The sequence below is a fragment of the Myxocyprinus asiaticus genome, chromosome 6 (assembly GCF_019703515.2).
Source record: "Myxocyprinus asiaticus isolate MX2 ecotype Aquarium Trade chromosome 6, UBuf_Myxa_2, whole genome shotgun sequence".
NCBI lineage: Eukaryota > Metazoa > Chordata > Actinopteri > Cypriniformes > Catostomidae > Myxocyprinus > Myxocyprinus asiaticus.
This window is the reverse complement of record NC_059349.1, coordinates 29,417,844-29,442,060: the sequence shown is the minus strand read 5'-3', so window position 1 is coordinate 29,442,060 and position 24,217 is coordinate 29,417,844. Positions and strand designations below refer to the sequence as shown.

At 36.8% G+C, this 24,217-nt stretch overlaps 2 protein-coding genes across 5 annotated transcripts in view; one reads left to right on the top strand and one right to left on the bottom strand.

Moving 5' to 3' along the window:
• Positions 1 to 292: 292 nt before the first annotated feature.
• Positions 293 to 14,020, bottom strand: LOC127442372 (transmembrane protein 68-like). Of its 3 annotated transcripts, none has more exons than XM_051700357.1 (8): positions 13,945 to 14,020; positions 13,572 to 13,626; positions 9,438 to 9,824; positions 8,595 to 8,762; positions 8,213 to 8,406; positions 6,552 to 6,612; positions 6,288 to 6,427; positions 293 to 1,793 (listed from the first exon to the last, which is right to left on the bottom strand). In XM_051700357.1, the coding sequence occupies exons 3-8, from the start codon at positions 9,763 to 9,765 to the stop codon at positions 1,719 to 1,721; spliced, it is 966 nt and encodes a 321-aa protein (XP_051556317.1). In that variant the 5' UTR covers positions 9,766 to 9,824; positions 13,572 to 13,626; positions 13,945 to 14,020; the 3' UTR covers positions 293 to 1,718. The 3 variants fall into 3 exon arrangements, with proteins under 3 accessions (XP_051556317.1, XP_051556316.1, XP_051556315.1); XM_051700356.1 differs by having other exon boundaries at positions 302 to 2,893; positions 13,572 to 13,709; positions 13,945 to 14,015; XM_051700355.1 differs by having other exon boundaries at positions 303 to 2,893.
• A 106-nt stretch (positions 14,021 to 14,126) lies between these two features.
• The window catches only part of LOC127442354 (trimethylguanosine synthase-like), a 35,202-nt gene continuing 25,111 nt past the window's right edge, over positions 14,127 to 24,217 (top strand). Inside the window, exons 1-4 of one of the 2 annotated variants that reach the window (XM_051700314.1) lie at positions 14,127 to 14,482; positions 17,284 to 17,348; positions 17,564 to 17,742; positions 21,843 to 22,476. In XM_051700314.1, the coding sequence (XP_051556274.1) occupies positions 14,373 to 14,482; positions 17,284 to 17,348; positions 17,564 to 17,742; positions 21,843 to 22,476 (988 nt within the window). In that variant the 5' untranslated portion in view covers positions 14,127 to 14,372. The remainder of the gene's footprint in view (positions 14,483 to 17,283; positions 17,349 to 17,563; positions 17,743 to 21,842; positions 22,477 to 24,217) is intronic. The other variant, XM_051700313.1, reaches the window with a different exon arrangement.

The following is a 24,217-nucleotide window of genomic DNA, read 5'->3' as shown; positions in this document are numbered from 1 at the left end:
TAGAATTTACTCAGAATGATGCCAAAAACAAAAAACATCCAGTGAGGGCAGTTCTGCGGACAGAAATGTCTTGTTGATGAGAAATCATCAGAGAATGGCCAGACTGGTTCAAACTGACAAAGTCTACAGTAACTCAGATAACTGCTCTGTACAATTGTGGTGAGAAGAATAACATCTCAGAATGCTATTCTGAGATGCAGGTTGGTGCTCTTTTGGCAGCATGAGGGGGACCTACGCAATATTAGGCAGGTGGTTTTAATGTTGTGGCTGATCTGTGTATATATACTATGATATTTATATTATATATATATATATATATAAAATCATCAACCATTCCTTTGCTCTGGAAAGACTAATTCATAACTATAACCTACCTCAAAGCGGTATTTTAAACAGACCACTCTCCACCTCCAGTTGTTGATGTGGGTGATATAAAGGAATTTAATGCAATGGAGATCAGCATTACAAGTCCCAGTGGATGAGAATTAATCTGGTGTAAGAGTTGAAGGCTGTTCTGTTTATTACCAGTAAATCAGTAAAGCAGAGCTCAAAACCAGGACTTCAAAATTGTACAACTACTCACAGCAGTCAGGGGAGATCATAAATTCATGTTGCGATCATGCAAGCTGATTCTGTTTTATTTGCCTTAAACAATGTTTGCCTATGTGAGGTTTAATTATTCATAAGGGACATTTTCTGTTTTTTTTTTTGTTGTTGTTGTTTTTTGTTTTTTTTCCTATTTATTTTGTGAACTGATTTTTTTTGTCTGTATGCACATTTAGTATGATGTTGAATTACTGTGCGTATACTGCAAGCGGTTTTCAGAGACAAAAAGGATGCGGACAGAAAAGAATTTGCCGACAATCAAAATGATGACCCGGGGGGATAAACCTTTAGATTAATGATTAGCAGCGGTTATTAATAGAGCACGATATTAGTACAAGCACAGTAATTTAATGAACTCTGCATTAGAGATGGCATTCTGTTCAGCTTTCAGATATGATGTACAGACTTTACTGGTATTTCAGTTGCAATGGAAGTTCCATAGTGAATTGCAAATGGCTATTTAACTGTAAATAAATGTATGCAAATGTACATGTGTAAAAGAACATTCCTCTCTGAGTCCTGATTGTGAAGGGTGTCTATTGATTAGAGATTGGTGCCACATGATGGCAGTTACATATGACATAATAATGGTAAAACTAGTGTGGTGTATGTGATGTATTAAATTACACAAAAAAAAAGCAACATAAAAAAAAAAAGTCTATTATTGGTCTCTTAAGTAAGTTGTATTGTGTGATGAAAGTCTGAAGTGCGTAAAATGCATCAAATATGTTCTCTAATTTTATTGTAAATTCAAGAGTAAAACAAAAGAACGCTACATTTTTGTACATATTGGATTTTTGTAAATTTTTATTTGATTCTAATGCAACACAAAGTACCAAATTAATTTAATAAAGTACACTGTGGTCATTTTATTAGACTCCCTTGCAAACTTCTTTCAGATTCAGAGTAAATTTTGCATCCATGCATAAGGCAATGAGAAATCATAAATAATAAAGATTTTCTTCCAAACAAAACAAATTTTATTTTTTCAGGGGGAGGGATTTACAATGAATGCACATGTTGTCCACCAATACCAAACAGATTTATAAATAGTAACACTGGTGCATTTGCAAACCCTATACCAAACTTTATACACTGGATGTGTAGACAGATCACGGGAGATAGGTTGAAGAAGACTGCTCATGCTGACATTTGATATTTATGTCACAAACAGAAAATGTTTTTTCCTAAAGGAAAGGATGACAGGTTTACGGAATATAAGAAAGGGTGCATTAAAAACTGTGCCAGACCTTACAAACACATATGTATTTTTATTTTGAATAATAAAATCTGTTATAAAATCATAAATTTACAACCATTAATTTCCAAACAGTCTAGATCAGACTTGACAGCACATTAGATTCAAGAGCCATAATGCTGGTTGAAATAGCATGTAAAATAAAATACATGTTACAGAATCATAATGAATGCTGATAAGTATGCTTTGTTGCCTGTAATAAAAACACACTAATAGTTGCACAATGCATACTTTTTTTATAATCAGCATGTTATGTTTTTACTTTGCCCTTTTGAGGAAAGCTTTGAGAGCTGTTTTGGCCTTACTAACTTATATTTATGTACTGACCCGTTTATCTCAGCAGACAATTTGACTAGAACTTGTCATTTCTAGTATTCAACTTCAATGTACCTCTCATCATATTATTATTAAGTGTGCTTACAAACTCCCGTGAATCATGATATGCAATTAATTTTATAATACATATACAATTTTTAATTCATTCAGGAAGGTAAATATTGTAATGGACTTCTTGTTGAAAGTATTAGTTATACCAAATTCTAATATACTATAACATAATGATTCATCAATCAGAAAGAATAGACATAAAAAAGTAACCAAAGGCTTTGTGGACAAAAAACTCATTTGGCAGTGGTCCTTTGAATAGATCAAAGTGTGCAAATAAATTGTAAATTCAAAAGAAATCACACAAAAACTCAAGACCTCACGTTCTCAAACATGCATAGAAGACAACGTGTAACCAGACGTTACAAAGACACGCACCATTATTTGATATGCAACATTACAATATATGCTGATACTTTTGTTCTCGTGCTCTAGATAAGTCCACTATCGTGTCAGTAACATAGTCGCTCATCTTATGGTGTAACAATATCATAAAATTTCCAGTATGTTTATTTGTTCAGTCTGAGAGAAGCAAGTGTGCTATTCCTCTTTGTGTTCCCTCTGGAATCGCTCCAAAAGAGCTCTGAGGACATTGCCAGGTATCTTCTGATGTTTGTCGATAAGTGCTTGCACTGCCTTTTGCACCTGAATGGATAAGTTGGGTTGAAAAACAAAATAAAGTGAATATGAACTCTTCACAAGGTCGATGTTTTATTTAACAGTATGTGTCCAATGGCACAGAGTGAGTGGAAAGCAGGAGTTTAATTAATTCTCTATGGAAGCTGAGCTGCAGCATTTTTAACGCTTGGTTAAGCAATGTTTCACACTTGTAATTTTGAATGAGGGTTAGGCCCCGCCTTTAAACCTGGGTTATGATCCCTGGAGTATAATGTATGACCAGTGAGCAACATAGTGCAAGATAACTGAGGATTATGTTAACTCAGAGTTTAGAATAACCCTCGGTTGACAATTCCAAGTGTGAAAATCCAGAGAGTGAGCTAACGGTAGAGCATCAAAAAGTACAAATTCCATTGTGAAGCACTGTGAGCAGTATTTAAAGTGTTTCAAAACCTTTAGATAGTGCTGGACATTCTGGTAGCTTCAGTGCTTATGTCACATCGTTACATACTACTATTTTTAAATCAGATTAAAACTGCAGTTGCATGCTTTCATCATGGTAAGGCTGTGGCTGGGTAACAAAAGTGCATTAAATTGACACTGTATGTATACTCTGACAACTACACATGCTATACAGTGGCAATAAAAGTATGTGAACCCTCTGGAATTACCTGCACTTATGTATAAATTTGTCTTAAAATCTGGTTTGATCTTCATCTAAGTTACAATAATGAACAAACAGAATCTGTTTTAACCACACAAATTATTGTATCGTTCTTGTACGTATTGAATATAAAATTCAAACATTTACGGTGGTAGGTTGGAAAAAGTATGTGAACCCCTAGGCTAATGACATAAACAAAAGCTAATTAGAGAAAGGGTTAAAGTTATCTCGAAGTGCTAAGATATTCATCTGTCCACAGTTAGACAAATTGTCTATAAATGGAGATGATTTAGTACTGTGGCTACTCTCTCTAGAAGTGGTCATACAGCCAAGATGACTTAAAGGGCAAACCGCAGAATGTTCAATGAGGTAAAAAAGAACCCTAATGTGACAGCAAAAGACTTGAAGGAATCACTGGAACTGGTTAACATCTCTGTTCATGAGTCTACTATACAGAAACATTAAACAGGCATGATGTCCATGGCAGGACACCATAAAGCAAGCCGCTGCTTTCCAACAAAAAAAAAAAAATTAGCTGCACGCCTGAAGTTTGCCAAAGACCACCTTGACACTCTACAACGCTACTGGGAAAATGTTTTGTGGACTGATGAAAATAAGTTTGAATTGTTTGGGAAGAACACGCAGCACTACGTATGGCGGAAAAAGGGCACTGCATACCAACATGAAAAACATCCCAATGGTGAAGTGCGGTGGAGGGAGCATCGTGATTTGGGGCTGCTTTGCTGCTTCGGGGCCTGGACCACTTGCCATCAGAGGAAAAAATGAATTCTCAAGTTTATCAAGATATCCTACAGGATAATGTCAGGGTGGCAGTGCACCAGCAGAAGCTCAGTAGAAGTTGGGAGATGCAGCAGGACAATGAGCCTAAACATCAAAGTAAATCCACTACAGAATGGCTTCAGAAAAAGAAATGAACACAATAGAGATGCTGTGGAATGACCTCAAGAGAGCCGTTCACACCAGACATCCTAAGAATATGGCTGAGCTTAAGCAGTTCTGTAAGGAAGAATCGTCCAAAATTCCCTCTGAACATAGTGCAGGCCTAATCTGCAGCTACCGGGTCTAATTTGCATAACCTTATATGCTGGCCTTAAAAGGATTGTTCACCCAAAAATGAAAATTCCTCACCCTCATGTTGTTCCAAGCCCATTTGACTTTCTTCCTACCGCTGAATTCAAAATGAGATGCTAAGGCATTATGTCTCAGTTACCCATCCACTTTATATGCATCTTTTTTCCATACAATGAAAGTGAATGGTGACTCATTTTGCCTAACATCTACTTTTGTGTTTGGAACAATATGAGTGAGAGTAAATAGCTGGGTTTCCATCCAAGTATTTTCATGCGCATTTTGGGATATCACATAAAAACTGCTGGATGGAAACAGCGAGATGCGAATACATTTTTTTTTTCAATATGAAGAAATACACAAACTATGATGGAAACACATTTACCAAATAAACTCCTACTGAATTTATTAGGAATTAAAAAATGTGCTTCAAAAAAGTCATGTGACTAAATAATTGATTCATAGCTGGACTAACAAGAGGACCAATCATCGCATCTGAAATTTTGCTCTGGCCACCCCAGAAATATCCTGAAAATCCAAAGATACAAAGAGTTTGCAGAGTAAGTAAGACGAATACAAACTTAAACTGTGCTGAAGAGCAGGTTAATTGACACTTTTGAAAAATATATTATAGATCCGCACGGCCAAGACACAAGGAAGGAGGAATGTACACACATAATGCTCCCAGAAATGTGTGACGCGCTGTCGCTTCAAGACATGAGACAAAGTTATTTACAGTGTTTCGCCTGTGTGCTCTAAACTGCAAGTATTTTATTAATAAAAGAGTCACAGTGGCTACAATTTTTCCGGAAGTGGTGACTTTGTTCTTTTGAACACATGGGATGGAAACGCGGCTTTATTCGCACATTGTTGTTGCAATATTATGGTTTTTCGGATATTTTAAATTCACAACTTGGATGGAAACAGCTAATGACGATGACATTTTCATTTCTGGGTGAACTCTCTCTATAATCTGTATTCTTACCAATATTTAAAGAAAAAATAAAACACCAATGGCTTTTTATCAGTACAATTCTATATATAAGGGTACTGCGATTAATTTAGCCCCCATATGGGCTTTGCTGAGAAATTCATTCTCAAGAAAATACTTTTTTCAGTACCTGTTGTTGACTAGAAAAAAAATGTGAAGCCCTATTGAAGCCCATTGTACGTCCATTCTGAAAGCAAAACAGTCATCAGGTTGTTATGGCCAGCCACTTAATGGTAGCAAGTGATGAAAGCAGGGGAAAAACCTGGATGATTTCTATGAAGAGGCTGTAACTGTTCCTCATAATGGAATTTTACAGAAAAACAGCCTTTAGGGGAGCTAAGCACCCTGCACCAGACTTTGTTCATTCCTCTCTGATGTCTTTCATTATATAAGTATTCCCTCACTTTGCACCTACTGTATGAGTTCATACACCTGCATACTTGATGAATGGTGATTCCTCTCTCAAGTGGAATATGCCCTTGTGGGACAGTGCAATAAAATAACACTGCACAGAGTATGTTGGCGTAGTCAACAATAGATCAGGACTTGGTAGGACAATGTAGAGGTTATGACCTCTTGATTTTTTATTTTATTTTTTAGATTTGCAAATATGGCATTTTAGCAAACACAACAAAAAGTCAGAGCTTCACCTTTACAGGACTAAAGAGGAGTCCTACCTTTTCAGCTAACTCAGCTGCATTGAGTTTGGGGTCATATGGAATGGGGTCACCCAAATAGGTGCGAAATTTAACTGGAAAACCTCCATACACGGGTGCTATCGGCAAGCGAAACCTCTCGTACACCCATCTGAAAAATTCTGAAGGAAAAACAGATTAATTGAAGATTTAATAAAGTAGGATTCTTTCATAATAGTATGTAATCTATTTGCATTAAACTATCATGAGACTGTGGCAAAGTTCAATATTTTGTGCATGACTCACTCAATGTTCCAAGAGAGCGGAATCCCTCCCTGACGTTTTGAGTAAACATGGGTATTATTGGCTGTATGGACAAAATGACCAACTGGTAAGTATTAAAGTTAATGTGAATTGCCATTTTACTTCCGTAATGTGACATATTTCCAAATGAAACAGGTTACTCAAACAGGAAAAAAATGCAGGGGGGGCTTGATTTTTTGGGAATGCATTGTGTCAATGGTGGCCTTTACATACCAGAATTAACTTCAGACCAAATGAGTTGGTTAAAACAATGCCTACATAGCTATTTGGCTATTGGTTAACATTAACTAATAAGTGACTTCACTGGAAAAGGCAAGACATTTCAGAGTAAGAGAAAATTATTACATTGTGATTAAAGAAAAAAAAATGTATTCGGAATGACATGTGCCAGTGAATAACTCACAATAAGAACAGGAATGTGCATTAAAGGAATATTACGGGTTCAATACAAGTTAAGTTCAATCAACAGCATTTGTGGCATATATTTGATTACCACAAAAAAAAAAAAAAAAAAGATTTTGACTCATCCCTCCTTTTCTTTAAAAAAAAACAAAAAAACAGAGGATACAGTGAGGCACTCACAATAGAAATGAATGGGGTCAAATTCTGGACGTTTTAAAGGCAGAAATTTGAAGCTTAAAATAAAAATAAAAGCACTTACATTAATTCTTCTGTTAAAACTTGTGTATTATTTGAGCTGTAAAGTTGTTTAAATAGTAATTTTATGGTTTTAGGGTTTGTTGTAAAATTGGTCATAACTTTACACAGAAAAGGTTAGTAAGCGATTTTATTACACTAAAATCACGTTAACACGCATATCGTTTATGTCTTGTGGCTATACTTTTTAAACAGTGAGTATTTAAACATTTAAGATTTGGTCCAATTCACTTCCATTGTAAGTGCCTCACTGGAATCCTGATTTTTGCATTTTTTAAAGAAAAGGAGGGACAAGTCAAAATTAATTTGTGTGATAATCAACATTATGCCACAAATGCTGTTGATTCAGTTTAACTTGTATTAAAGAGCACCTATTATGGTTTTTCAAATATTACCTTTCATGTAGTGTGTTATATATTGGTTTGTGAATGTAAAAAAGTTTCAAAAATCAAAGTGCACGACAAATGGAGTTATTGACTCCCAAAAGAATGAACCGATTCTGAGCACCTGAAACGAGTCTTTAGTAATTCCAGACTTACTTCCTGTACTAACCTACGTAATTTGGTAACAAAAAACCCGCCTCTGGTCTTCATTGGCTGCTCGCGAACAGCTTTGACCCGCCCTCAAACACTACACTAAGCGGTAGACCAATCACAACAGACTGGGACATCTGACCAATCAGAGCAGAGCAGGCTTTCTGAAAGGAGGAGTTTAGAATGAATCCTTTAGAACGGATCATTGAACGAGTCGTTTTTGACACTGGGAAAAAAGGTAATGCTGCAATTTAAATTATGAGCAAATTAAAGTGTTTTTTGACCTTGGATGCATGTAAATCTATTGTATGAGACCTTTAAAACAAAATTAGGCACGATTAAAAACCATAATAGGTGCTCTTTAAACCCGGAATTTTCCTTTAAGGATGTAAATCGGGTAATTTTTATTTCATGTTGACTTTAAATGAGTAGGAAAAGGGGATGGCCACTCACCACTTCAGAGTCAATGGCCACTTGTGCAAATCCTTTGCGTTTGCCCCAGAACAGAGAGTACGTCTCATCACTGAACAGGGCTTCCCGTACCCCTCCAGGAGAGATGCCCAAGAGGTGTCCATTCCGCAGGGCCTTGACACACTCCTCCTGCGGTCCATGGATCACACTAAACACCTCCAAGAGAAGCTTAAACCCTGCCAAGAAGGACTCATTTTTAACATTCTGATGTTCACTGATGATAAAGAAACAGGTTTTGACCAGTGTAATACATGTACAGTCACTGTGCATTTAATTAAAACTAGGTAATTACTGTATAATTACTGTGTCAAAAACAAAGTAAGTTTGACTGAGCACATAATGCCATTATGAAAGTTGTGTTTACCTGGGATCTTGAACAGAATATGATCAGCAACCGAATGACAAGTTCTTCCCTTCTGAATAACAAGACTTGCCAAGAAATAATAGTAGTCTATAGGAATAGCGCCATGATAATAAACTATTAGTGCAGGCCCTTCATCTGGAATCTTCTCTAAACCATGGATTTCATAACCTGTTACAAAACAAGTATGCAGGGAAAGCGATTTAACATTTTGTTTGTGAATTTTCATGCAATAACATGGAACTGAAGTATTCGAATTAAAAACTGTGGTTTCATAACAACAAAAAATAGCATCCCTACACAAAATTAAAGCAGACAACTTACAACACTGTGAAAAAATAAAAATAAAAATAAAGGTCAATTGTTCAAGTATGGCTTTTAGACTTAGACGCCATGTCGCTGCACTTTGTAAAATGAATCAGAATACATTAAGTTGGTGCACTGAATCAGACAAAACAGTTATTTAGATTCTCGGCTTGATTAAGACTGAACAGTTTACACATTTACATTTTAAAATTGCAATTTAATGCCTGAAACATCAGACCATAATTAATTGAGCTGTCAAAAGATAAGACAGTTTAAAGCTGGGGAAAAAGTAGAGATAAAGTGATAGCACACACATAAAGAATATCCCAGATCTTAAACCACGTCTTTAAAAATGACTTTTTAATTACTTCACTAATTATGCTTTGGCTATTCTTGTCTATCACTCAAAGATCTCATTAACAGCCCCATGGATGTAGACAATGTGACTGCAAAGAAAAGTGCCACACCAATGCAGTTTAATTTAAGATAAAAATAAATAAAAAAAAACTTCTCAATAAATCCCTCATATGCATTTCATACCATGCCATATTGCTCCATGTCCATCCCATATGGTAGCCAGAGTTTTCCTCGCACCATCCCACAGGTTATTAGAATAAGCTTCCCTCAACTGGTTCTTGCGCTTGTACACGTGGAGGAAGAGGATGGACAGATAGAGGAGGATAACTATGAGAAAAGGCAGGATGAAGACCACAGCTAGAGGTGTGAAAACCCACAGCAGATACTCCAAGAAACTGAGGTAGTCCTTGAACTGTCCAAGTCCAGCCCACTCCTCCCACACATGAATAAAGCAGGAGAGCAAGCTGACCGATCCATTCTCAAACAGGCAGGACTCATTCTCACTGGACATGTTGCTTCACTGTTAGCCTCTCCCTGCAGCACAAGGCAACAATCTGCCAAAGGGCAGCTCTGAAGATGAAAGAGAGGAACTGTCAATAATGGAGCTTCAGGCGATCACTTTATTCCATATGAAGAGAACAATTTTACACAATTTGATTGAAGTATTTTCTATGCAACTTAATTATTTTACTTGCCAAGTACTTAATTCATAAGTGTAAAGGGTTGCAAATTTAACCTATTTTCTCTCATTTTCAAAGAGATGTTGGAATTTACATTTAAAATTTGTTCACCTCTTCCAAAAAAGCCATAAAAAGTGAAGACGCCTTTGCACAGCCTTCTCTGAGCTGTTAAGACACAACAGTGGATAAAAGCCAGACTAAATTACGCCTGCTCTGACCCAACTCAGCCCCGAGTTTCAAAGGCAGTTCTGAGGCTGCTTTGGTTCTGTGTAAATAAAATGCAGCACAAAGAAGCCTTAAACTTTTTGTTGTCATGATAGAGCATACACAGTACTGTGCAAAAGTTATAGGCACAAAATACTGCATAGTGAAGATTTCTTAAAAAAATAATGCCATATAGTGTTTTCATTTATCAATTAATTGATATTTGGTGTGACCACCTTTGCCTTCAAAACAGCACCAATTGTCCTGGGTACACCTGGATACAGTTTTTCTTGGTTGTTGGCAGATAGGATGTTCCAAGCTTTCTGGAGAATTCGCCATAGTTCTTCTATCTATTTAGGCTGTCTCAATTGCTTCTGTCTCTTCATGTAATCCCAGACTGACTCTGTGTTCAGTGGGGCCCCTTAGGGGGCCATGCATCTGTTGCAGGGCTCTCTGTTCTTCTATTCTATTCTATGTGCAAAAGGTGTCTAAAAAGTATATTTCCTATTGACACACTAAAGCTGAAGATATAAAGAACCACCTTATGACAAATGTTTTTGTGAAACATTTTAAGTGCCTAAGACTTTTGCACAGTAATGTATGTCATAATTTAGTTTAATTTTCAAAAGTACAGTTGAAGTAAGAAGTTTACATACACCTTAGCCAAATACATTTCAACTCAGTTTTTTCACAATTCCTGACATTTAATCATAGAAAACATTCCCTGTCTTAGGTCAGTTAGTTACTTTATTTTAAGAATGTGAAATGTCAGAATAATAGAAGAGAGAATAATTTATTTCAGCTTTTATTTCTTTCATCACATTCCCAATGAGTCAGAAATTCACATACAATGTGTTAGTATTTGGTAGCATTGCCTTTAAATTGTTTAACTTGAATCAAACTTTTTGGGTAGCCTTCCACAAGCTTCTCACAATAAGTTGCTGGAATTTTGGCCCATTCGTCCAGACAGAACTGGTGTAACTGAGTGAGGTTTGTAGGCCTCCTTGCTCGCACACGCTTTTTCAGTTCTGCCCAAAAAAAATTTCTATCAGATTGAGGTCAGGGCTTTGTAATGGCCACTCCAGTACCTTGACTTTGCTGTCCTTAAGCCATTTTGCCTTGAGATGTTGCTTCAATATATCCACAAAATTTTTCTTTCCTCATGATGCCATCATTTGTGAAGTGCACCAGTTCCTCCTGCAGCAAAGCATCCCCACAACATGATGCTGCCACCCCCATGCTTCACGGTTAGGATGGTGTTCTTCGGCTTGCAAGCCTCACCCTTTTTTCTCCAACCATAACGATGGTCATTATGGCCAAAAAGTTATCTTTTTGTTTCATCAGACCAGAGGAAATTTCTCCAAAAAGTAAGATCTTTGTCCCCATGTGCACTTGCAAACTGTAGTCTGGCTTTTTTATGGTGGTTTTGGAGCAGTGGCTTCTTCCTTGCTGAGCAGCCTTCCAGGTTATGTCGATACAGGACTTGTTTTACTGTGGATATAGATCCTTTGCTGTTTTTCTGGGATTGATTTGCACTTTTCGCAACAAACTACGTTCATCTCTAGGAGACAGAATGCATCTCCTTCCTGAGCGGTATGATGGCTGCATGGTCCCATGGTGTTCATACTTGCATACTATTGTTTGTACAGATGTACGTGGTACCTTCAGGCGTTTGGAAATTGCTCCTAAGGATGAACCAGACTTGTGGAGGTCCACAATTTTTTTCTGATGGTTTGGCTGATTTCTTTTGGTTTTCCCATGATGTCAAGCAAAGAGGCACTGAGTTTGAAATTAGGCCTTAAAATACATCCACAGGTACACCTCCAATTTAGTACACCTCCTATCAGAAGCTAATTGGCTTATTACCTAAAGGCTTGACATCGTTTTCTGGAATTTTCCAAGCTGCTTAAAGTGTTTTTAAACTTAGTGTTTGTAAACTTCTGACCCACTGGAATTGTGATATAGTCAATTAAAAGTGAAACAATCTGTCTGAAAACAATTGTTGGAAAAATTACTTGTGTCATGCACAAAGTAGATGTCCTAAACGACTTGCCGAAACTATAGTTTGCTAACATGAAATCTGTGGAGTGGTTAACAAATGAGTTTTAATGACTTCAACCCAAGTGTATGTAAACTTCTAACTTCACATGTATAACTTGTTACACAGTTTTCATTTGTTTTATATTTCTAGATTCATAAATTATATTTAACAGTAATCTCATAACATTATTTATGCAATTGTAATTGCTATGTAAATGAATATGTGCATGCTCTGAGCAGCATTAAAGGGATAGTTCACCCAAAAATGAAAATTCTCTCATCATTTACTCACCCTCATGCCATTCCAGATGTGTATGACTTTCTTTCTTCTTCTGAACACATATGAAGATTTTTTATTTTTTATTTAATTTTTAGAATATTTCAGCTCTATAGGTCCTTTCAATGCAATTGAATGACCAGACCTTTCAAGTGCCAAAAAACACATAAAGGCAGCATAAAAGTAACTATACAAGTCCAGTGGTTTAATATGTCTACTGAAGCAATGCAATCATCTTGGGTGAAGAACAGGTCAATATTTAAATCCTTTTTTACTATAAATCTCCATTTTCACTATCAGAATGTGAAGTTAAAGTACAGATTTATTGTAAAAAAGGACTTAAATATTTATCTGTTTCTCACCCACACCTATCATAACACCTTTGAAAATATAGATTTAGCCACTGGAGTCGTGTGGATTACTTTTATGCTGTCTTTATATGCTTTTTGGAGCTTTAAATTTCTGGTTACCATTCACTTGCATTAAAAGGACCTACAGAGCTGAAATATTCTTCTAAAAATCTTTGTGCTCGGAAGAAGAAAGAAAGTCATACAGATCTGGGATGGCATGAGGGTGAGTAAATGATGCAAGAGTTTTCATTTTTGGGTGAACTATCCCTTTAAGTAGTAGAACAGTGTGTAAATACACTGCTCAAATTTCACTGTCTTTTATTTTTATTATTTCTTGTGCTGCATGACCCCATTTATGCCTCTGTTATTTGTGACTTTATTTGTCTATATTTGATTGCTTGATATGGCATATTTTTCTTCATTTCTTTAAAGTTTTTAAAGTTATTTTCTATTCCATAATCTATTTTTATTTGTATGTGTGTATAAGTCATATTGGCACTATTTTTAGTTTTGTTTAATCCCCGTGGTGTTGAATATATATATATATATATATATATATATATATATATATATAAAGAAAAAACACCTAAAACCAGTCTAAGCTACTTTTGTTTACATGGTCAGCCAACCAAGCAGGATCTTTCTGTTCTATAAACTGTATGCATGCATGCTGTCATAATAATAATAAAAGCAAGTCATTTGACAGATTATTAAAATACAGCTGTATTGAATCAGTTATTTAAAAAAAAAAAAAAAAAACACGAACCTTCTCCTGCGACAATGTGTTGCTCGGCAAAACATGCCACCTTCACATCGATGACCTAGAATAAAATGACATCGATGCCAGTGAGTTCTTGTGTGCTGTTTATTCTGTCCTTCTCAGTCACAGACAAACTTCAGCATCCTTTGGATGAACATTGTAAAATTAAAAAAGATGTAACAGAAAAGATGTCACTGATTAGACAGGTCTGACTTGCATTGGGAAAGGTTCATAACTAGTACCAAAAAAAGAAAAACTCCAGATTTTACATGAATCCTCCAGCAATTACACGCACTCATTTGACAACTCCAAAAATTAAAACAAATGCTGCTGTTTTAGATGATGTGTTTAAGGTAAACTGTTCTCAGCGGCTACTTACATGATGTTATCTCGATGAAATTGATCCTGTCCTCAGTAAATGTTTTCCTTCCTGATTGAACACCGGCTCTCTTCACATGTGACACAAACAGGAAAAAGCTCATGTCGACTTCCTTGGACAGCCGAAGAACTTCATAATAAAAGGCTTACAGCTTCGTTTAACCTGTCTTTGTATCGTGAATTTGGTAAAAGTCTTTTAACTTGACGGGAAATGTCCAAAATCCGAGGGGGAAAACTCTCAAAGCCAAGTACAGCGAGACTGATAAACTGGATAGATATTATATTTTAGTTTTAATCCACCAGTATTTGTATGTATTGTATCCCTTGGTCGTTTTTATTTGTATCGTTAAGCAACAAGAAAGATGATAAACTAGAGATTTCGAGGAAGCTCTCTGAGATCTCTTTACATCCTCATCACAACCAATCATTATGATTGATTATGGAAAGCGGAATGTTGTTCCTCTAGCTGACATCATATTCTATCAGAGTGAAGAGAGAGAAATGACCATACACTGCCTGTGCTCCAGAGCTTACGTCAAGTATGTATTTATCATAGATATTCATGTTGAACTTGAGTGGAGAATGTTTTCATATAATCAAATGATATAATTACGCAATATCACAGAAGCGAGGGATGTTGTGGCCACGTGCCGCAGGTCATTTTTACTCTACAGTTCAACAAACAAGTAAATAATATTGAAAAACGTACCTTTCGGTTAGTTTGTACGTTTCTTCTGCGCCAGCAAAAATAAAACAAAGCATTCGTTCGGGAATTAATCTGTGTTTTGAATAAAAATTTTAAACAAACGAATCGTTCTCGTTCACTCATTTTCAAAATGGTAAACGAGTCAGTGTTTTTGAATGAATCAGTTGAGTCAATGATTCAGTGACTCATTCTTAACATAAAAGACGCTTATTTTGTCGCCACCTTCTGGCGTAAAGATCTGCAGAAATGGTAATTGAGCGAATCTGTTTCTGGGTTTCCATCCAACTATTTTTATGCAAATTTTAATTTAGCACACAAGAAACCTTGAATCGAAAGCTTTATATGTGCAGGAACACGAACAGTTTGCTTTAAGGTTTATGTGCTGTGTAGAGGTGGAGTTTCGCATAAGTCAAAATACGCATTAAGGTGATGGAAACCGTTTATTTGCTAAATTATTACATGTTTTGACTAGGGATGTGCATTTAGAGTAGTTTTGTAGTCAAGTACTCAAATACAAAAAAGAGTAAGCGATTATTTGAAATTTATAATTTAAGTTAAGTTTTAAATTTTTCTTATGAAAAAATGAGAACTATGCATAAACCACAAGATCTAGACATTTGCACTCACACATAGAAACATATATTCCAAATCTTCTGAAGCGATACAGTCACTTTAATAATTACAGAATTTTCTTTTTGGGTGCTCCGTTAACAACGTCATGCATCCATAGCACCAACCAATGCATTGAGTTGTAACATTAAGATTTAGGTGAGAGAAGCAGTTTAAATTTGCCCACGGCAGGCAAAGCCTCAAAGGAAAATCAAATCGCAATATTCGAGTAGTGTTTTTTACTAGTTGAATATTTAAAACTGAATGAGTACTCGATTAATCGATTACTCATGCACATCCCTAGTTTTTTTTATCCCCTTTTTCTCCCAATTTGTAATGCCCAATTCCCACTACTTAGTAGGTCCTCGTGGTGGCGTGGTTACTCACCTCAATCCGGGTGGCGGAGGACATGTCTCAGTTGCCTCCGCTTCTGAGATGGTCAATCCGCGCATCTTATCACGTGGCTCGATGTGCATGACACCGCAGAGACTCACAGCATGCGGAGGCTCATGCTACCCTCCACGATCCATGCACAACTTACCACGCGCCCCATTGAGAGCGAGAACCACTAATCGCAACCACGAGGAGGTTACCCCATGTGACTCTGCCCTCCCTAGCAACCGGGCCAATTTGGTTGTTTAGAAGACCTGGCTGGAGTCACTCAGCACACCCTGGATTCATACTCGCGACTCCATGGGTGGTAGTCCCCACACATCCCTAGTTTTGACAATTTCTGCACGTGCTTTCGGTATGCAATAGCTTGATGTGTCTGGCCCAACGAAAGGTCCAACCTTGGCACACAATTGTTCGAACATAGCCCTTGACATTCGGAAGTGTTTTGCTAACGGCTGGCCGTGAAAGTGGGTCCTCACAATGCGCCAAAACAGTTTTGAGCACGGCCACTGCCAGGTATACGGAGGCTGGCGACGTATGGGCATAGTAGCCATTTCAGCATTTAAAAACAATGTACAATTGCTCCAATACTGCAAATACAACTCTTTTCTAGGCAAAGAGGTCAGTCAGCTGCTCCAAGGCGGCCTCCCTGAAGATCATGCGAATGATGTAGTGAATGGAAACGTGCAATGATTTAAGTTAATGATTTTAAGTTAATAGCATTCAGAATGGTATATTTTTACAATAAGAGCAAATGGCAACAAAAAGTATCTTCTTTGCATTAAGTGCAAATAGTGTTAGATGCTATCTACATGGTGGCAGATATTATTTGCACCCGAAATTAAATACTAACATACTGTATAGGGGCATCACTGCAGCGTGTTTGTGTTTTAGAGTCCTGCAGTCACCCTACCAAACCCCTAAATCTAACCCTAACATTCCCTTACAAAAATTAACCATGGTTTAATGCAGTAACCATAGTATCACCATGGTATTTTGTAGTAAAATCATAGTAACCACAAAATTAAACATGGTTAATATATTAATATCATATTAATAATTGCATCAAAACTGTGGCTTCCACAAAAAACAAAACAAAAAAAAACATGGTTACTACAATATTACTATAGGAAAAGCATGGTTAATTTGACCCGGATCAACCTTTGTATTCATTTTATTTATTATTATAAGGAGTATGAAAGGAAATATTAAGAGTGGAGAAATATGGGAAAAAGTAGGACAAAAGGCGGAACCAAACCCGGGTCATCCGCACGAGAAAAGCACATCTGCACCGTTGTTACACCCCAAGCCACTGCAGCGACACTTGAGGGTGCAGTTTGTCTCAAATTTCTCTGTTTCCACCAGAATATTTGAGTGCAAATAGTTGCGCATTGTGGCAGGTGCTGTTTACACCTAGTGCAAATAGTCACTCCGATATTTTTAATAGACTGATGCTGTAGATATTGAACTGCTCCAAAGTTTTAAGATGAAATTGTCCTGGTAGCACTGTGAGACCTTAACTGTGTAAGATGGACCCCTTTGTGTATTGACTGTAGTTTAGCATGGTATGTTGTCAGTTAACATGAAAACATTGTGAATGGTGTGCACAAATTTTCTTATTCTTCTCCACAGTGATCGAGAATTGTATCGGTCAGATTTTAAATCCATACTGAGTCAGACTGAAAATGGATTGCAAGGTACAGTTTCCTTTAAATATCTGATCATCTATAAATAGAAGGATGCGCATTTACATGTTCACTTCTGCTGACACTGTACTCTGGCTTACAGTTTTTCTTTTTTTGCTTGCATTAAATACATGGAACTGGTTGCAGTATTGCAAGTGAAGATTGACGTGTGAAGGCCCAAATAACTCTACGAATTGTTTGTTGAGGTACCTCTTGTTTCTCAATAGATCTTGAAGCTAATGATGAGGAAGAGCTTCTGGAAGATCATAACTGCTCTGAGGATGATATAGATGAGAATGAGGATGAGGGGGATGAGGAGGAGGCAGTTGTGGATGAAGAGACTATGCTCATGGCCAGTATGGGACTTCCTGTGGAGTTTGCCAGCTCATCAGAACAGAGGAGAACTGTATGTCTATTTTTGCTCCTGTGCCTTTTACATCCATTTCGGATGCAAGACTTTACATTATGTATGTTAAATTATTTTAGTAATGGTAAATAGAAATAAAGCTACATGTATAGGACTGGGCGATATGCAAGAAATTTTATCAAGATATTTGTATTAAAAAATATATATATATATTGCGATATGCAATTACATCGTCAACCTCCCTGCCCCCACTGCAGAGGGATTGGTGAATATTTTTGCATGCACATTCACCAATCGATTTTAGTTTAAAATGAAATTAATTTCTTGAAACAAACAAAGATATTTCTAAATTCAAACTGCATTTCAATCTAAACCAAAAAAAAAAAAAAAAACAATTAAAATGACAAAAAGGCAAAAAAATAAAAGTTAAAAAAAATAAAATAAAAAAAAAAACATTATAACCACCTCCCCAAATCCAAACATTTACCGTCTTTTAACTTCCTCCACCGGCCCCGTTTGCCGTCACGCAAGTATTCGTCTAGGACCAATACAATTACAATTACAAAATACAATTACCAATACAAATTAAAATCTAAAAACAATAATAATTGCAAAGATAATAGTGAGTATAATAATAATCATAATAATAATAATAATTGAAATATAAATAAACCATTACCTCTAGAAATTTCAATACAACCCACATAATTTCTACTTTCATAAAACATCTACAACAGTTTGTTTACTTCACTAATTCTGTGCTTAAACAATTAGAAAACACCAGTTTAAGCCTAATAAATTTCACTGTTCTTATCGAATTAGTATTTGTATTGCGTTCCGTTAATGCAGTTAATGCTGCCTAAAGAAAATGTAATGGAACTCAATTTTAGGTTTAAGGTAAAGGTGTTTTATATATTTGTTTTTAATTATTTTATGATTTGATTACTTTCATCTTTGTTTCTTAAACTGCGCTTTACCCAAGCAAATTGTAAGGTTGTTTATTTGGGCCTACGCATGCCATAATTTTACTAAAAAGAAAACGTACGTTTAAATCCATGGCCTGCAAATTAAAAATGTTCTTTATAAAATGGTTGATGAATATAAGTTGATGTCACAAAGCAGTGTGTTTTGAAAAACTTTTGAATAAAAGTTTTTCATTAAGAACGCGATGATTCTCAATATGTTTGCTTTAACCTTGTGCGACCCTGCGAACACATGTAATTTGGCTTCGCTATATGCAACACATAATTTAAATTAATTTAATCCAAGTCATTTTTGTTTGTATAGCGCTTTTCACAACACACATAGTTTCAAAGCAGCTTTACAGAAGATCATGCATTAACAAAAAAATGAAACTGGAAGATCTATAAAGTCTTAGAGTGATCATTGTGTAGTTTGATTAAATTGTTGGGGGCCCTGACTAGCACCCCTGGAGTCACGAGTCCGAATCCAGAGCGTGCTGAGTGACTCCAGCCAGGACTCCTAAGCAACCAAATTGACCCGGTTGCTAGGGAGGGTAGAGTCACATGAGGTAACCTCCTCGTGGTCACTACAATGTGGTTCTCGCACTCGGTGGGGCGCGTGGTGAGTTGTGTGTGGATGCCGCGGAGAATAGTGTGAAGCCTCCACACGCGCTATGTCTCCGCAGTAACACGCTCAACAAGCCACATGATAAGATGCGTGGATTGACTGTCTCAGGCATGTAGGCAACTGAGATCACTACGCCACCACGAGGACTTAGAGCGCATTGGAAATTGGGCATTCCAAATTGGGGAGAAAAAAGTGAGAAAATAAAAAAATATATATGATTGTAAATTGTGTATAAAAATTAAATAATAATTGTATTTAGAACCCCTATGAGCATGCCAAAGGCGACTGTGGCAAGGAACACAAAACTCCCTAAGATGTTGTCTACTGAGAAACCAGGCTCACTGTGGGGGCCAGTTCCCCTCTGGCTAACACCATGAATATAGTGCCAATATTACTTATTTGTGTGCAGTGCAAGTCATGGTTTAAAATGTGTAAATTAAGCGTTAAGGTCCAGTGTTTAAAAAAAAAATGCTCTGTGCTGTCAGTAAACTTTGGACTCACAGAGTCATGTGACAAAACAACATGGCGTCGATCACAGCAGAGTTTGTCTTTGGGAGAAACGACAACAAAACTACATCTGGTAAGAAACCTAATTAAATGTTTACATTGAAACCTGTTTGAGTCAAAAGATTAGAGTCTCTAGTTTCATCCAATATGCCAGTTTTAAAATTTGAGTGATTTATCACGAAACGCCACCCTGCTAAACACAGTGTTCACTATAATGTGTACTTAAGCGCATTTTTTCCTTAGAAATCCGATATTTACTTTGCATTATCAGATTGAGAATCAATGGGTTCATCCAAAAGCTGAAAAATCTTGCTTTCAGAGGCTTTATATGGAGTTAGGATGAAAATATGGGGTGAACTATTCTGAGACCAGTGAAGACAGACAACACACTGGAGGTTAAGTCATTCACTAAATAGGGAGCAAGGGAGCATCCTATAGCTCTCTTTGCAGCTAAGTGAATTCACTCTTAAAATCCGGTCAAAAGTTTAGTTTCAGGCTGCAGATGATGTTTGGACCACTCAACATGTTTGGGAGACATGGGACAATGATAATCAGTACATAGATTCAGAATTTATAATGTATAATTTTAGTTTATCATGGTTGGCAGTGATTGGATGATGCTGGCCATTACTTTGAATCAGAATTAATTATGCATTTCTGATGTAATGTCTGTTACGTCTCAACATGAATTACCAACACTCCTGGAAACATAATAAACAATTTGAATTTAAAAATCAGACTTTCTATAGCTTGGTATTATTTAAAATTTCACAACTTCGTTCCGCTGTCCACATATGTTTCCATACATTTTTAGGAAACCATTTTCTGTAGAAATTATTACTATTATTATTTTTGACCTGTTTACTAGGTGCTACTAGTTACAAATCAAAAAGGGAAATAGAAAATGAACAGCTTTCACACTCTGGTCTCAGGAGGTTAATGCCATTTCATAAAAATGTATTTTCTCAACAGGCTGTATTTCCTTAATAATGAAATTTCTAATATTTGTGCTGTTTTTATCTAGTTCCTAAGCCATAGTGTATTTGTTACAAGCCATGTCTGAGTCTAGAGAGTAGGTTATAACTGGAAAATGTTTCATGCTATTCAGAGAACAAGTCGCCAGTGAAAATGGACACAACTGGCTACTTTAATCCGTAATCCTTTTAACGTTTTAATATTTTGATTAGTATCTAAAAACATTAGTGCATGATAACTATTTGGCAACTTCCAAGCTCCATGGTTTTTTCATTTCCCAATACTGTCAATGACTGTAGCGATCGGCATCAGGATATTTGTCAGTCTAATTACATCATCCTAACGCCCAGCCTTATACATGTTTATTCAACACCACTACTGTCCATTTATGGAAACCCTTAATAATGTCCATTAAAAAGTAGGCCCTTTCCCAAATGGTGGTCCTCCTCGAAGTTCATGCATTGGTGACGTCATGCCGCATGGATGCATCAAAGGTGCATTGCGGCCACAAACCGGATGCACTTGAGCACCCTTTTGAAGTATAAAATGAATGACAATTGGGACATTCTGTGATCTTGTGACCATAGACTCATGCAAACGAAGGCCAAAAGACCTCAAGTCCACAGCAAGCACATAATTTGGTACAGGGTGACAAGCAAACATTTAACATTAGTAGTTCACACACTTTCAGATATGAATATACATGAATATTCTGCTCAAGGTTACATCTATTTTGCAGAATCTTTTAAAAATAATTTAGGACTGCCCAGAGGAAGCTATTTGATATAAACGATATTTACATACTGTATATTCAACAATACAAAATGTACAGAATGAAATTACACAATTTTTCCTGTTCAGAAATTAAAACGGCCTTGGTTTGTACGATTTTGTGATATTTGTTTATGAGTCCCTGGATTGTGTGCAGTAAAGATGCTCACTGTTCTTTTATTTTTATTTTTATTGTTAGTAAAGAAAGATACTATAAGTGTTACCCCACTTACTTTAGGAAATGATTTGGCCATGCTTATAAAAGCCAAAATTAACTATTGTTTCCTGTTTTTAAGGGCCAAGTTTTAGTGAGACCGAAGAACAAAAGAGGCACCATGCATTTGGAAACTCTCTCAGATTATGCCGATACACATGAGGAGGACTCTGAGGAGAATAAACCGTGTGCTGCGAGTGACGTCACTGAGAACTCCGCTGAACAGGAATCTCCTGCATCAGAGGAGGCTTGGCTCAAGTACTGGAACCAGCACGGAGAGGGCCTGCTGTGGCAGAGCTGGCTGGAGAAACACCCCGAGACCTCCAGTAGCACAGAGCAGGACTGTCCCCGCTCAGAGCCAGACTGGGATGAGCTCTGCAGCCAAACATACCAGTACTACTGGGAACAGTTTCACTACTGGGCCACTCAGGGCTGGACTGTGGATGAGTCCTACAGCATGACTGCGATTTCTGAAGAAAATCAGGGTGGCCGAGAAGAAACAGAGGAACTGAAGACTCACACAGACCCAGAGCTAACAGATCATGGAGAAGAACAAGATGTTACACACCTTATAAGCAGCCTGAGCTTACTGACTGAGAAAGTTGACTGTGGTGGACTTGGCCAGCAGTCTTTGGCCTGTAACTGTGCTGATGAGCCATGTGATGGTGGAAACCGCAAAAGACGCTCATCGCGTAAAGCCTGCATTGATGCCGCTGGTTAGTGCATATGTGTTAATATTTAAAGTATGAGAAGTAGAGTCTGTGGTGATCCAGCAGTGACGCTCAACCCAAATATGTCAAAACCTTTCTGCACCATGACCTACTTTCAGTGTACTGACTGTAGCGCAGTTAGAATATTAAGTTAAGATTTATTCACACAGCAGTGTTTTGCAACTAGTTTTGCTTTAGGACCCTGATTTTAAACATGGGACATGAAGTGGCAACCCAGCACAAAGCATGTTTATACTTGTTGTGAAGCCGTATTTAATGTAGTCGAGGTTGTCTTTTCATTTACCTTGCATAGTTTTGTTCATGGTTTTCGATGTAACCTGTTCCTTTTGATGATTTAATAATATAAATATAAAGTCTGCATATAAATTAAGTGCAATAAAGTGCTCTGCTCTTTGTCATTAATGCACACACAGAGCGTACGTGATGTTAATGATGTGGTTGGTGTACAAGCAGTGGCTTCTCACATTCACTTACTGTTGAGGCACTCAGTTCATGCAAACCGTATAGGCTATTTTTTTAATTCTCAGCCTTTTGTGGTTTAATCATTACAGTAGGACATACCACGATTTTAATTTAATTAAGTAATATACACTAATTTCATCCCAAATATGTCAAATTTTGTGATATTCCACGTTTTATAGTTAATTCTGTTTTTTGACTGGATTCCAAGATTCTGTCCGTGTTTTCTGCAACATCATTAGGCACTACAAATTTGCAGCATGTTTGCCAGAACTAGATTTTGTAAGGGTTTAATTGGATGCATGACATTTGACGTAAACAACTATATTTTCTCCCTTTTAGAAGTTAAGTCTATGCATGATTGAGTTGCATGGTTAGTTGCATTGTTATTTTTTGTTTAGCTTTTCTTTCTTTTTTTTTTCCAATCCAATTTTATATCCCCTGGCTTCAACACACCAAATTCAAGTTGAAGTGTGTAATTTTCTGTGCCACTATGGGCACCAAATAGAAATGCAAATATAATTACTTTTTTGAAACCACTTTCAAACACTCTGTCTCCTGGTGTTTGGATAAATGGTAAAAACTGCTCCAAACTCATGTCATTGGTTGAACCAATGTTATGTCTGGCTGGGCCAATCAGGAAGCTCAAACAAAGAGATTGCAATTTCATTTGATGACGTTAGTAGCGCAGAAATTACATACTTCAACTTTGACTCTCTTCTCATCTTCTTCATTGAACTTAAATAAGCTCTGGTTGGGTGTAAATGCTTATTATTTTATTTTTTTACATCATGGTTTCAAGCTGAAACAATAACATTTGAAAGTCCAAGTAGTGAATGCATGATATCAGCCCCTGTAAAGGCTCACAAAATTAGAAATGAGCAGGCATAGATGCTTTTGAAACCTTCCGTTTAATTTTGTACTTTCGTGTTTAGTAATTACGTCTAAGTAGTTTGATTACAGTCTGCCATCTGACATTTCCACCTGTGATCAGGATGTCATTTTCCTACTGTTAGCATCACAGTGGCATTAAGCCAGAATTCTGTTCGCTAATATGACAACGGCATCTTTTAAAAGCAGATCATATTCCCCAGAGGACTTCTCTTTTTTGCAGCCTAAATTTGGCTCTGTCAGCCATTGAATGAAAGGAGCATGTGACTTTGGCCTATGCATTTTTAATGCCAGCACATGTGAAAGAGAATGAAATAGAGCACAGGCTTCTGGGTGCATGAATTGATCAAAATCTGCTCTCATTCACTCTAAAAAT